The sequence below is a fragment of the Topomyia yanbarensis genome, chromosome 3 (assembly GCF_030247195.1).
Source record: "Topomyia yanbarensis strain Yona2022 chromosome 3, ASM3024719v1, whole genome shotgun sequence".
Lineage (NCBI taxonomy): Eukaryota > Metazoa > Arthropoda > Insecta > Diptera > Culicidae > Topomyia > Topomyia yanbarensis.
This window is the reverse complement of record NC_080672.1, coordinates 301611318-301625610: the sequence shown is the minus strand read 5'-3', so window position 1 is coordinate 301625610 and position 14293 is coordinate 301611318. Positions and strand designations below refer to the sequence as shown.

The window sequence follows — 14293 nt, the reverse complement described above, 5'->3', positions numbered from 1 at the left end:
AATCAAAACAAACAAAAATTGGCCACCTATGACGGTTCTTGATACTCTCGGGGAACTATCAAAGTTCGTATGATAATGTCACACCTATTTCTCAGCAAATTCTTGACTGATTTTTACAAACTTGGTTTCAAATGATAAATACAATACACCTATTGACTGCTATTGAATTTCATTCAGATCTGACTTTTGATTCCGGAGATACTTACAGTTAGTTACATAGGAATTTAAACCGAAATAAGGTACCGGGCATATTTCAGAATTAAAGTCACATGGGATTCGGTGATGACTGAATCCATTTTCACCAACTAGGCCTCTCTCACATCCTCTTTTACAGGTATAACCCCTGTCCTTTCCCACTGCATTTCAAAATATGTTAACACGAACACAACATTTAACTCATGCTGATTTATCCACTTAAATATTATATTTTTTGTTCCAAGAACGTCATCGTCAACATGTTGCTCATCAGGTTAGTGGCAGTCGTGCCCTTGTAGATATGTGCAAAAGCTAATAAGAATGTAATAGACATTTTCACAAATATATTGAATATAACTTGCTATTGGATTAATAAGAAAGGCACAACTACACCATTAGATGGATTAAAACAGGTTTTTAACAAATGGACTGGATAGATCATTGCAAGATTAGATTAGTGTACATTTTCCTCTGTAAACTTGATTTTTTTTTTAAAATCGGTGACATTTACATTTGCCTATGGTTGTATGCGATTATATATTGCATGAGGTGTGAAGGATATTTCCCAAGCAGCACTTGTAACAAGCAACGACAGCGATTAGTTGCATAAGCAAAGGCTTTTACACGTGTGCTTTTTGGGTTGCTAAACCAGCGCAATAATGATTGCCATATACTTTTATGTAACGAATTATGTGGCTGAAACTGCTAGTCAACAACTGGTGTTGCTCGGGTTACTCTATTGACGAATTTCGTGCCAAATCGTATTCAGAGTTGGCAGCAACCTCTCAGATTCTAATCAAACTTTCTGTACATGAAGACTGTGTCACAAAAAACCACTTTGCATATTTTGTTTTTCCAAAAATGATCTAGACTGTCTTTTGAAAAGGGCCAAACTTTTTTTTACCATTTTTTTTTCAAATAGTTTTAGTCTAAAAATGACAAATCCTATAAAAAATGTTGTAGGAGTGGTTTTTACAAAATTAGTCAAATTTTCGAATTAAAAAAATTGAAAAAAATCTTCATTGACTCCTACACTGAAAAAATCGATTTAAAAAAAATTAAAGTCGATTTACAAAAAAAAACCATTTTTGATTTGGATGAAATTTTGTTCCAAGATAGATAATTATTTTCCCTACGTACCGTCAAAAATTCAAGTTGGGCACTTTTAAGGAAAAAAAGTTATTTGAAAAAAACTTTTCCTTGTCCAAACTGAATTTTTTTCTTCAGTGTATTTTTATCGAAAACTAAACCAATGAAAGTCATAATCATCTCAGAATCCAAAAAAACTCAGTTTGTGAAAAGATATTGTCTAATTTAGAACTAAGCATATTTTTATTAAGGAGTTTCATTTTTACTACTTTTTCATTTTTCATGAAATCGAATTTTTTTTAGTACTTTATCTAAAAGTACTCTTCCTTGAGAATGTTTTCCCAAATTTTTATAAAGATCCCAGAAATAGATCGAAAGTTACAGCGCTTTCAAGCGCGCTTCGTCTACCAAGAGCAGTGGTAATTTGAAATTTTAAACTCGATTATCTCGAAATGTAGTTCTACTAAAAATGGGTTTTCCGTGATCACGATTGCACAAAAACTAAACAATTTTCTTAATTTTTTTCAATTGATCGTAATTTAATTTTTTCGTACTTTAGTGAATATGTAACAGAAAATTAATTTTGTGATATTTTTATCAGTTTGTTCAACTGTCTAGTTGTATAACTCTCGGGGACTCGTTATGGTATTTCCATAGTCGCGAGCAAGACTGGCTCTTTTTGCCATTCGCTTGAGAGTGCCACCAATAGTATCACAGGGTCGTTTTCCATGGGATGCTGCAATAAAACGCCATTCTGCGCTTAACTCATACTTTGACTGGAATCTACACAAGCTTGCAAAGTTTTTCTTATTTTTGTATTGTGCTGCTGCTGCATCAGATATAAAATAAATTTTAGAAAAGTTTGTCAATTGTTTCATAAAATTTATCAGTTTTGAGAGGACCAAATGAACTACAGTCTTCAAGTCTTCCAGTCTTCTTGTCTTTCAGTCTTTAAGTCTTCTGATCCTCCAATCTTCCAGTCTTCATTCAAGTTTGTTATGAATATATACCAAATTCGTTACTGATACTTTTTGCATGTATCAGGTAACTAGCAGCTGGGAGAATGGATTTTGAGATGATTATGACTTTCATTGGTTTAGCTTTCGATAAAAATACACTGAAACAAAAATTCAGTTTGGACAAGGAAAAGTTATTTTCAAATAACTTTTTGTCCTTGAAAGTGCCCAACATGAATTTTTGACAGTAGGTAGGGAATATAATTACCTATCTTGCAACAAAATTTCATCCAAATCAAAAATGTTTTTTTGTAAATCGACTTTAAATTTTTAAAATCGATTTTTTTCAGTGTAGGAGTCAATGAAGAATTTTTTCAAAATTTTTATTAAAAAATTTGACTAATTTTGTGAAAACCACTCCTACAACATTTTTTTGTAGGATTTGTCATTTTTAGACTATAGCCATTTGAAAAAAAAATTGGTAAAAAAGTTTGGCCCTTTTCAAAAGACAGTCTAGATCATTTTTAGAAAAAAACAAATTATGCAAAGTGGCTTTTTGTGACAAAGTTCTCATGTACAGAAAGTTTCATTAAAATCTGAGAGGGTGCTGCCAACATGTGTTCGAGTCGGCGCGAAATTCGTCTATTGATACATCGAGTTTTCTTGGTTAAACCAAAGACTAACAGACATAACACTCAAAGACATTTTTTCAGTCGGGAATGTTGCGCTACTGATATATGCGCAAGTATAGGGGTGGATAGACCATTAGTGTAAAATTATTCCCCATCCTGAGGGATAACGCTTTTGCAAATGAGCAGGAGGGTGTCACTCCTATCATCCGCTATAGAGGTATACAGACTTTGACAGTAGTCAACATACGATGGGCCTAGCCGCTTCTAGGCACATGTCGCCCGCGCTATAGCATTGGGTTGTATTGATTTTAACAAAAGGAAGTTGTTGGCTAGGACAAAATGGCAGGGGGCTGCAAATGAGTGGTTGGGACCGTGTATAAAAGGTGGAACTAGTGTTATGGTAAACTTGGTGGATCGTTATTTTTTAAAGGAATTTCCTGATAGTGTTATGTGTGTTAGTATACACGCAGAAAAAATTAGCATATTTAAACCAAAAATATGTGTTATTGAATCCAATCATTTATTGTTTATCACTTTAACAAACAAACTTATTGGTTTGAAAATATTTTTTTATTAGAACAACAACAAATTTTTGCTTTCAATAAATACATTTTTAGTATCAATAATTTTCTTTTAATTTCAATAAAATAATTATTGAAAAACGGAACGATAATTTTGTTTTATTGAAACAATAAATAAATTTTATTGAATTCAATAAATAATTTTATTGTCTCCCGACCAATAATTTAATTTATTGAATTTAATGCAGATGCATTTATTGAATTTAATGCAGATTATTGAACCTACAAATCTTTTTTCTTCGTGTATGGTTAAACGGCATTCGAATTTATTTTTAAATTTATTGAATCTTCCATCGCCAGAAATATGATTGTACTGCACACATTACAATAAAAGAAGGACGTCTTTATGATGATTATTGATTACTGCCGTTTCATGTTTTATCGCATTCACTTTCTCTAGAATCTCCGTTGCGAGGTAAAAGAAGGCACAGGAAAGTTAATAATAGATTAGTTCTAGTACCCAGAGCAATTGAGAGAAATTTGTTCCTCTATTCGGTTCTTCTCTCTTTTTTGCCTTTGCTCCGAGAAGTAAGAAACCAAAAGTCAACGCTGGAACAAACCTAATGACAATTGAATTCCGTGGAATAAAGAGCTTCCGTAGGAAAAGTGAAGCCGCGGGATAATTTGTATGGCCACGTGGGAGTATTTAAATTTGATCCTTCCTGGCGATTCGACACGTTTCACTACACAGTGGAAACTTTTGTTCTTACTGGTCGAGGTATAACATTTCCAGCAGAAATATTTTAATTTACAGTCGTATAATAACATCCTTTCAATCATTGTTAAATGAACAAAGGATGCCAGAACACCCAGGTACTTTGAATTTTCAATTACGTTGAATAATATTCTTAAAATGGCCCATTATCGCTACCACAACGGGGCTGCGAATGGAGTCCAATCTTCGGGGTGAACTGAATTCAACTCATCCCGGTGTTATCAAGTTCAACTGAAATTTTAACAAGCAATAACAATAATGTTTATTGCTTCCAGCTGTGATTTATGTTCGTCTAATTGTTGCACTGGTGCTAAAGATGCTCTGGAGTACAGAGGTTATAAAATTAAATTTCATCATTCGTTACGGGTTTGCCCAGACTTGATCAGTCATCTTGAGGTATGTGCTTATTGCGTGATTGAGGGTAATAAGCCTATACACCGCTACTTATTGTTCCTGATTCAATGTCTGGAATGTGATCATTTTTAGAAATTACATCAATTTTAAGGGAGGTAAGGGTTTCAGCGTAAAAATACCCTTTTTGCAATTTTATTTTAGAAATTTGAGTGAAGCAATTTGTAATTTTTCTGTGCAAAAATATCGATAAGCGACTCGGTGACGGACCTTTTTGCAGAAGGTCTCTAGAAAAAACACGATTTGCGGTTTTAACTGCCAGTCAAAAACTAACCGATTTATTTCAAACTTTGCATAAACATTTTATGCAAAAAACCTAACCCCTACGTTGAGTTTTCGAGATATTTTTTCAATTAAGGGAGTTTTACATTTCTTATAAAAGAAATGTGTAGAATTCGCTCAAACTTTCAAGATGTTTTCCGAGACCCGGAGGGCTGAGCCTTATGTACCAATTGACTCAGCTCGACGATTTGGGACAATGTCTGTGTGTGTTTGTTTCTTCTTTTTTATGGAGCATAAAAAACTTTCAAAAAAGCTCTGAAACAGGAAAAAAATGTTCAAAAACCCTAACGTCTCAGGGAACGGGTTTGGGCTTGCCGTCACCCGACCCGCTAAAAACCACTGCTCTTGGCCAGAACCTGATTCTTCCCCGGCACTACCTCACGGCATTACTTCAGGGAGGGGTTTCATGTGCATAGCACCCACTCTATTTCAACTACTAAGTAGTTAGTTTCTTCAGTAGGGTTACAGCACCACCAATCAACACACCACCAGTTCACCACCATGCACACAGACCATGGCCGTCGGAGAGCTAGCTGTGGTTCGAGACTTAGTGCCCTTCCCCTACGAAGACAATCTGGGCGTTTAATTAATCGAGCCCTTTGGCTCCGTTGTGCCATTCAGCACCACGACTCGGCTCTCTTGTGCCATTCAGCACCGCAACTCCCTTCGCGCACCATTTACTCGTTGAGCTCTCGACTTGTTCGCGAACTAATCGGTCTAGTCCCTGACGATGGACATAGCCTACGGAGAATTCCCAGACGAGAGAAGTTTCCCCGAAACCGAGCCGACCAACCTGGAGTAGAGGTCAGTTCGGTGATTCCATTGGAGTAGGGCGTCCGGTTCTCTGGTACCCCGACGACCCGCGACTGGTGGTGTCTCAGTCTAGTCCCCGGCGGTGGATCTAGCCTAGTTACGAGCTAACCGGTAGGATGTCGCGGTCAGTCCAGCGATTCCGGTGGAGCCTGACGTCCGGTTCAGTAGCGCCCAAACCCAGTGCTACGTCACGTACTGCATAACTGGTCCCCGGCGGTGGACCTAGTCTACACCGTCGGAGAGTTCCCCGGCGACGGAATTTCTCTCGAAACCCGATTTGTGGCTTCACAGCGACTTTCTAGCCAATGGCTCTACTTTGTTGGTGCCTTCGCGACTTTCTCTGTAGCACGGAGAGTATACTCGAAATCACTCTGTTGACAGCGTCCCAGTTATGGTCAAAATACACTGATGTCAGTTGAACCAATATATTCTGATACTCATCTATCAGGGTATCAGAATATATTGGCTTTAGTTAGCTCTAGTTTATGTATGTGAGTACTAAAATAAATCTCAATTTTTCAATCTGTAATGCTGGCCACCCCATTAAGAAAACTTGCCTTAAACGTACAGTGCACAAAGTGGAAGGCCTGGTCGAATATGTGGGTAGTATGGGTACCCACTCGAAAATAACCGATGGGGGAATTAGCCACTCGAAAGTTTGCAACCAAAATCTGAGATTAATCACATATACGTCTCGCGCATAAAATGCATGCGTCTAAAATTCTAGATGTACAACAGTTTCTCATTTTTATTAAGATACAAATGTTTTTGCTTTACAATTTACATTTCTTGAAAATGTGTAGAATTTGTTTGAAATTATTTTTTATATTTATGTTAAGGGGAATACATTTTGATACATATACATCTTAAAACAAGGAATTCAGATCGATATTCAAAAAACAATAATGCAATTTTACTCAGACTAATGGATGCAGTTAGAAATATTTTTAAAGACTAGATATACAATTTGTAATTTTTTAACAAGAATAATCATTTGATTAAAAATTGAAACAGGGAGGAACACTAGTAGGCTTATTGTAAGGAAGATAACACACATACACAAGAGGGATGGATTCCGACATCAGTATCAGGAGAAGTGAGAAGATGGCGCACAACAATGACAGGGGAACAAGAAATTAAACTTGCAGCTTTTTGGCAAACTGGCCTCCTTGGATCCGCTAGGAACTCGGTCAGATTTTCAGGTGGGTATATGTCAACCAAAAGAGAAGAGATAACTAAATTTGGATATCTATCGCGTTTTAAAATATGTATATGAGATACAAATAGGGGAGATCAAAGATAGTCAGCACATCTCGGACGGAACGAAACCGAAGGGATTCGTCTAACGGAGATCTGGCGCTAGAACACTAGACTCATGACCAGACAACATGTTTAATGTTGCGATAACTGAACAACCATTACGCTTATATACAGTTGAGATTTTTCTGAGGTGAAAAATCTGTGATCACGCCTTCCTTCGGAAGGGAAGTAAAGTCGAAGGTCCCCGGTCCTTGAGTTGATGGATCGATATTCTAATCCAGATAGTAGAGTCACCTCTCTGGCGTCGGTAAAGAAGAAGTAGGTACAACTTCCTATACCTACTAACAAATTCCTCCTCCCGTGATATTTGTGGAGTGCGCAGTAGTATATACGGCCTCTAGCAAAAGCAAGTATCGGACTAACCATTCCTTCCCTTTCCTTCCGCGACCTACGTTCGCGCCTGGCCGGCGCCGCTATTGATCAAACTTTAGGATTACCAGGAGCTGCACATTGAAAGATGTTTCGCTACTCCCAAGCATAATTATCTACTGATTCTCTGTGCAGCTTCAGCTAATCCAGATCGATAACGGAGTAGCAGCCAGGGGTGGTCGCACAAGCTCTAGCTCAGTATTATCATTTCATCGCGAAACGTCTATCGTTTGAATGTGGATCTACATGGAAAGCTGTTATTTCCGAAAAAGGATTCTTGGTCCCGTGTATTGCGATCAAAGGTTGAATCGAGTACCACTAGACGAAATATTGTTTCTGTCGTTAACCCGTTGACGAACCGGTTTCAATAGCCGCGTTTTCAGCTTTCATCTAGTTTTTCATTTACGTTTCCAAGAACGCGTATATTCTGGAAAAATTCGGGCGATCTGACGTTCAAGAAGTCCTTACAGGACCAGCTCGCGTACAATTTTTAGCAATATCTGCCCATCATGGAATGGGACACCGTCTACGGTTGTTCGCGCTGGGTACTCATTTCGTCTAACCTTCTAATTGCAGTGTAGAAAATCAAGCCAGTCAAAACGTTGTACGCTTTCACTGCAGAAATTTTTTCTTTTCATTCGATTGTTTCGAATATAGTGGACGAGTAACCCTTTCAATCAATGGGGACACTAATTGTAGCGAGGTCGCGTACAATGATAAATCTAACGCGCTAGGCCGCTTGTGGAGTAGGCATTCGTGTCATTTTCACCGTATTCAAGATAGTCATATTGAAATTGTCACGAATATCACGCAGTAAGATATATCGGTCATCGTCGTGAAGATAGCCCTATGGTATACCACGGATGTTAAAGTTTTCTAGAACCAGCTGAGGTTCGATGTATATGGGAACAATGTCAATAAGTTTTTGCCTTTGATTCGAACTTGACAAGCAACAACTTCAATACCTGGTACATAGCAAAGGCTAATCCGATTGAAATAATAACACGTTTTGATCCCCAAAACGCTCCTACATAGTGTTTTCTTGGCCCTGGCAAATATTGTTAAAATTGTTAGGAAGTTAAACAGGCTTTACAAATTGCGAATGCATTGTATAAAAACTAGGAATATAATAAAACTGACACACTTTCGTCGGTTTTGTATCAGCACTTATCAAGGGACACTCTCAGGTCTTCACGAGGAAGTTCAGGAGCGGAAATGTTTCGGTGGCGTAGCCTTCTTCATCATTTCTTCTTGTAGCGTTCTTCAAAAGAATGCATTTTCCGCACCGTGCCTTGTTTTTGAAATGGGTATGGCTATGGCCTCATTGCTTGCAACGACGACAGCCCATGCCCGTGGCACAAAAAGGCGAACAGATAGACGAGCCCCGTTAAAAAACAAGGTTTGGAAGAACAGATCCGGCGAAAGACTCAAAATGGGGCTGATGAAAATTAGTTGTTTTCTTATACTCCACGATTTTTGCTGAACGCATGCCAGAATTTTCACTGACTGAAGCGAAGAGTTCTGGAAGGAGTCAACCCCATATTTCGCAATTAAGGCCCCTCTCTGAGACTACACCCCCAATCTCAACTTCCCAGGCGGGTACGTAGATAAAATATTTCTATCAATGAAGTTAAATGGTTTATCTTTGGTCTAGAAGTAGACTATCCAGGGGCCGGTTGTATTAAATTGATATGGCTTGTATTGAAAAGGAGACTTATCGGAAATATTTTTGCCATCGGTATTCAAATCTCGACAAACATATGATTACGGCCTAAAAGCCAACTGTCAAAATCCACTTTGAATGGAAATTCCGGACAAACCTTTACACGCCAATCACAGATGTTGGTAGTAAATGAAAGAGAAAAGTTTTTTCTTTCATAAACTGTTGTGAATACAAGCCATATCAATTTAATACAACCGGCCCCTGGATAGTCTACTTCTAGACCAAAGATAAACCATTTAACTTCATTGAGAGAAATATTTTATCTACGTACCCGCCAACCTCCATTAAGCCTGCAAGGATGTTGGTCGTCGGAGATACCTTCCCATTGGTCAACACTATCGTGCAGACTTCAGTACCCACCAAAGAAGGCTGTATCGCGGAAAATCGAAAATTAATGCAATAAAATTCATAAGAATGAGTAATTGGCACTTAGCTGTACAAATGCTCCGTGTAGTATGAGTAATCAACAAACACATTTGCGCTGAGTCGTTAGCTATACAGTCCGTTAAAAAAGGGTTTTTTTTCCAAATGGCCACCAGGTATTTAAAGGGAATTTTTATTTTCACTTACACACGCCGTGTCTGACCTTTCGTTAGTACGGGTAGAAATCACTTCGAATCTTACTACCCACTCGGGAGAAAAGTGTTCCGCCGGCCCTGGCGTGGAACAGTTACTACCAGTGAAAATGAAGACTAATTTTAAGGAAGTGACCTACATACAACTGTATCACGTCCGTAATTGCGTACAGATAGCTTTTAGAAATTTAGCTGAGGCAGAAAGCTTCATTGTGATCAACAAAATGCATCACGGCGTCGCATATGACAAAACGTTAACACCAAGATGTATATATGGACCGTGATGGAATTAAACTTCGCCTCCACGACCTAAATTACACCATCTTAAAAAATTCATATCGAAATACAGATAAGTTGGTTTTTGGTTTTTAATGCATTTTTCCATAAGCATCGGACCTTTCCGCGATCTTTGGGGTTGTATTTCATTGTGCCTATTGAAAAAACATCGATTCCGGTCCAAAGTTTTCTATTCGAGTTCCATTTCTGTAGATGCGAGCTTATGAGTTCTGTCACACAAAAAAAATTCCATTTACCGATAACACCATTATATCAATAACAATTAAAATATAAAACCATTTGGATTAGCATGGCCATTAAAAAGTATTTTCGATTGTATCGGCCAATCTCTGGAGAAGTGGCGGAAATCCAGTAAAAATAACACATCTGTTTCTCGGATATCGGTACCGGAGATACGGTTTTATGAGTACGATCACGTAATTTTGTGTCTTGAAATAAATCTTTTTAAATATGACCCAAAAGCTCGGTATTGTCCGTCTAGTTTTCTTTGATGATCTAAAAAACTCTATATAGTCAGATCCATCACTTCTAGCGGTACCGAATGTCCCTAGAGCACTAACTAAAATTCTGTACGAATCAAATCCCTTTGTCTGGATAATAGCGATTATAAAATCATCAGATTAGGAGCCGTTCAGACACCACGTGGACAAAAAATCTGTGTATTCGACCCTCTCCTCCCTCTTCATGTGCACACGTTTTCTGTACCCCTGCCCCTCTCCCAGATGTCCATGTGGACTTTCTGACCTCTTCGTCGGGTAATTTCATAAGAAAGGTATTTAAATTCCAGGAAAAAAAATCTGATTTCACGTTTGCGACTTGTGAATCAATAATCGACCTTTTCATGTCCAGTAAATAAATTAAATTTGAACTTAATCGTAGAAATAATGCATAGTATATAAGCCAATATTGTAATACCATTCTATGTAGTCTACATATGCTTGACGAAAATAAATAAATAAATAAAAGTCCACAGAACTTTGAATGTTCTCCTAGACTATCTAATTTCTGAACATCTAACTTGTATGTTTTTTTTTGTTATTTTTATTGACTTTAGGGTAATTCGCCTTTTCTCTGGTTGGAAAAATCTGTTTAGAAAAACCTCTAATCCTATGTGCGGGGTTGGGGATCGAACACAGGTGAGCTGCATACAAGCCAATCTATTTACCCACTACGCTATGTCCGCCCTCATTATAACAAAACAATTTCACCTACGTTTTCTATCCTACTCAAGACAATCTCGTCTATAAATGTAATTGTTATTTTAAATTATTTAGCACCTAAGACGAAAAAATATTTGCCATCGACAAAAATAAATCATCATCATCCGTCCCCATTGTATGTTTATACGTTACTTTATTGTATTCATTTATCTTAGTAACACAAAACTGAACTATTCTATGAGATCTTGTGTCATCAACAAGCAATCCAAAGTCGTTGGGGGTTTCTGATGTGAAAAATCTCTTAACATGTTTTTTTCGGAAGGGAAATAAAGCTGTTGGTCCCATTCCATACGTAGGTGGGCCAATATCTAGGGTCTAGTTGACGGAGCCGTCTCACAGGCGTCAGTGATAAACACTCAGTGTGGACAGAAACCGGCGAAAAATAAATATGAATAAAAAAAAATAGTTTCAAACCCAAAAATCATAATAATTGACAAAGTTGCAATAAAGTGTCATGGGAGCAAAGTTTTTCTTGGTGTTTTTTATCATGACGTTTTCGTTTTACTGAAACTGTGCAAAAATGAAAGAAATAATAAAACAAATAATGCAAATTTGCTTTACTTTCTTATAAGGAAAAAAACACAATGAAAATTCCAGGTGGACAATTCCCATGGCTCTGCTCCCCTCTCCGTGCACAAACGTGGACTTTGTTTTGTACCCCCTACCCATTCTTAAGTAGCCCACGTGATATGTGAATGGTTCCAGTTTTAGAAAGCAATACTTTCAAGATCTTCTGTTTGGAATTAAAATTATTATTATATAGAAAACGCATAAATTACAACCGGTTCCTCAGAGTTCAAATGGTCTGGATACTAATTTAAAAAAATTAACTACTAGAATGTTGGCTTGGAACAAATCCAAATCCTCGGCTGTAGTGGATGTACCAAAGCTTCCATTCTATATCATATCTTTTATCTTTCTCCATCAATGATGAAGAAGGAAGCGGTCGGCTATCTTGTTGTTGTGGCTTATGTTTTGATTGGAATAACTCCTAAGAATCACTAGCAGCCAAAATTCAAATAGATAATCAGAAGAAAAACATGAAGTATGAATGCACTGCGAAAACATTTGCAACGCAAAAATACTCCCAGAATACTGTATTATATCGATTCGTATTATCTTTTATTGACTTTCAACGCATGACGTTTAATTTCCTGACATTACGAGACAATGTTGCATTTTAACTTGAATGGTGCGAGCAATAACATTCTTCTTATGAGCTTTTAATTACTGGACGCTCTGTCGGAGAAAGATAGTGGAAGACAAGTCCGTCTACCGTCCGGGATGAATAATAACTGTTATCAAAAAGAATGAGACCACGATGACCTAGCAGGGCTTGTAATTGATAATTCCGAATGGTCATTACACCTACCTTAAGTTATCATAGTTCATCTTCAGCGACTTGATATTCATGTTCATTTCGTAGAACGTTTGCGTGGCCAGGTCCAGCAGCTGCGAGTGTGATATCGTAAGCCAAATGTTGTAATCGGGAGTGAACCGATCCTGCAAGGCGTCCACCACCTGATGGAAGGACTCCATTTGTTCGCACTTGACCTCGATCGTGTTGGCGAAGAAGCCATGAGGCGAACAGCTACAGGGAGAAATTTCCCGTCGGACGGCACAGTTCAACGAAGCACTGGCCGTCATGCCAATGATCGTATACAGTAGCGTTGCCATTTCTGCTCTGTTGACGAATTTATCACTTTTCTATAAAGTATAGAATAAATTCACTCACACTTCTGGAATGAACTTTCTGATAAGACCTTTCCGTTTCTTTCTGTTCTGCTAAAGTTGATTCACTTTGTGGGTTTTCCTTTTCACTGCTGTTCGTTTGTTTCCCTTAATTTGTATTTCTACTTTTTTCGGGGTCTTTAAAAGTTGTGTTGCTCATTGAATTGGGAAAAGGGGATTACCCCTAATCCGTTTCGTCAGTGTCCGACTAATTTAATAGACTGAGGCTATCCCCTGGTTGCTCAGATCCTGACAGAATCGCCCCGCTGGCGCCAAAACAAATACATATTCTTAAACACAGTATCAGGAGGTCACTGATAAGCACAAAACAGTAACCGAAAGGCGCCTTTCGTGTATCAGTCTGTTGGCTCACGAGCTGATCTGCGTGTTCAAGCTGATCCTACGAAAAGTTACGTTCTTCGTATCACCCACTCAGTCTAGCCCGATCTTAGGAGACAAATTTGGTTCGCACTATCGCAGTGCACTCTGTACTTTCGGTTCACTATCAGCATTCCACAGCTTCAGAAGCACTCCACAAATCAACATTGATGGTACATACAATAATTATCAAAATAAGAAAACCACAAACACTTCTGCTCTAGTGAGGAGCAAAATCAACAATATTTGTTAAAAGGTTCACCACTTACACTTTAACTGGACGTTTCCCAGCAAGATCTGCATCGAAGCGCGGTCGAAATTATACTGAGAGCAGCACATTTGAATATGTTCCTTTTAAAAACAACGACTCCATCCCGAGTGAAGGAAGATGCTAGTGTTGCATCTCTTCGTGTTCTTTTGCGGAAAGAGAAAAAGGTGAGAAAGAGAATCTCTTCCCGAAGGGGTAACGTCGATGGGGATCTATAATACCTATTGACCGAGGTGGCATGCAAGGAGCAATGTTGTGAGAGCAATAATGTGATCTATCGGTGTACGGTTTTCCACTGATCGGTCGGTCGGTTGTTTTACAGAGAAAAGGCGCTGCGAACGTTCTGCCGTTGAGTAGGTGGTGATTGGGCGTTGGATCATCTAATTGAATTAACCTCTTCATGTTCATCTTGTTTTAGAAACAACAATACCTCTTAATTCATGTTATTTTTACTCGAAGAAATCAGACAGGGCTGTTGCTGAGAGTTCCATATTAATGGCATATTTATATACTGCCCGCGAAACAAATTTTCATCAACATTAACACTCATTACCAGGTCGAGCATGATTTCGATGCATACAATGCGCGAAGACGAAAACTTTCCTTAGCATTTTTTACTATAGGGGAACCCGGGGCTATTAACATCGTGGGGATGATTCAGACCCGCTCGATTTTTCAGTTTTTTTCAGAAAGGAGATACAACGTGTTTCATTTTTGTCACCTTCAAAACAAAAATCA

The 14293-nt window shown here is 38.1% G+C and overlaps 1 protein-coding gene across 1 annotated transcript in view; it reads right to left on the bottom strand.

The window, feature by feature from the left end:
- LOC131688651 (insulin-like growth factor-binding protein complex acid labile subunit) overlaps positions 1 to 13615 on the bottom strand; it is a 50998-nt gene extending 37383 nt beyond the window's left edge. Inside the window, exon 1 of the mRNA XM_058973063.1 lies at positions 12551 to 13615. Coding sequence (XP_058829046.1) covers positions 12551 to 12855 — 305 coding nt within the window. The 5' untranslated portion in view covers positions 12856 to 13615. The remainder of the gene's footprint in view (positions 1 to 12550) is intronic.
- Positions 13616 to 14293: the final 678 nt, after the last annotated feature.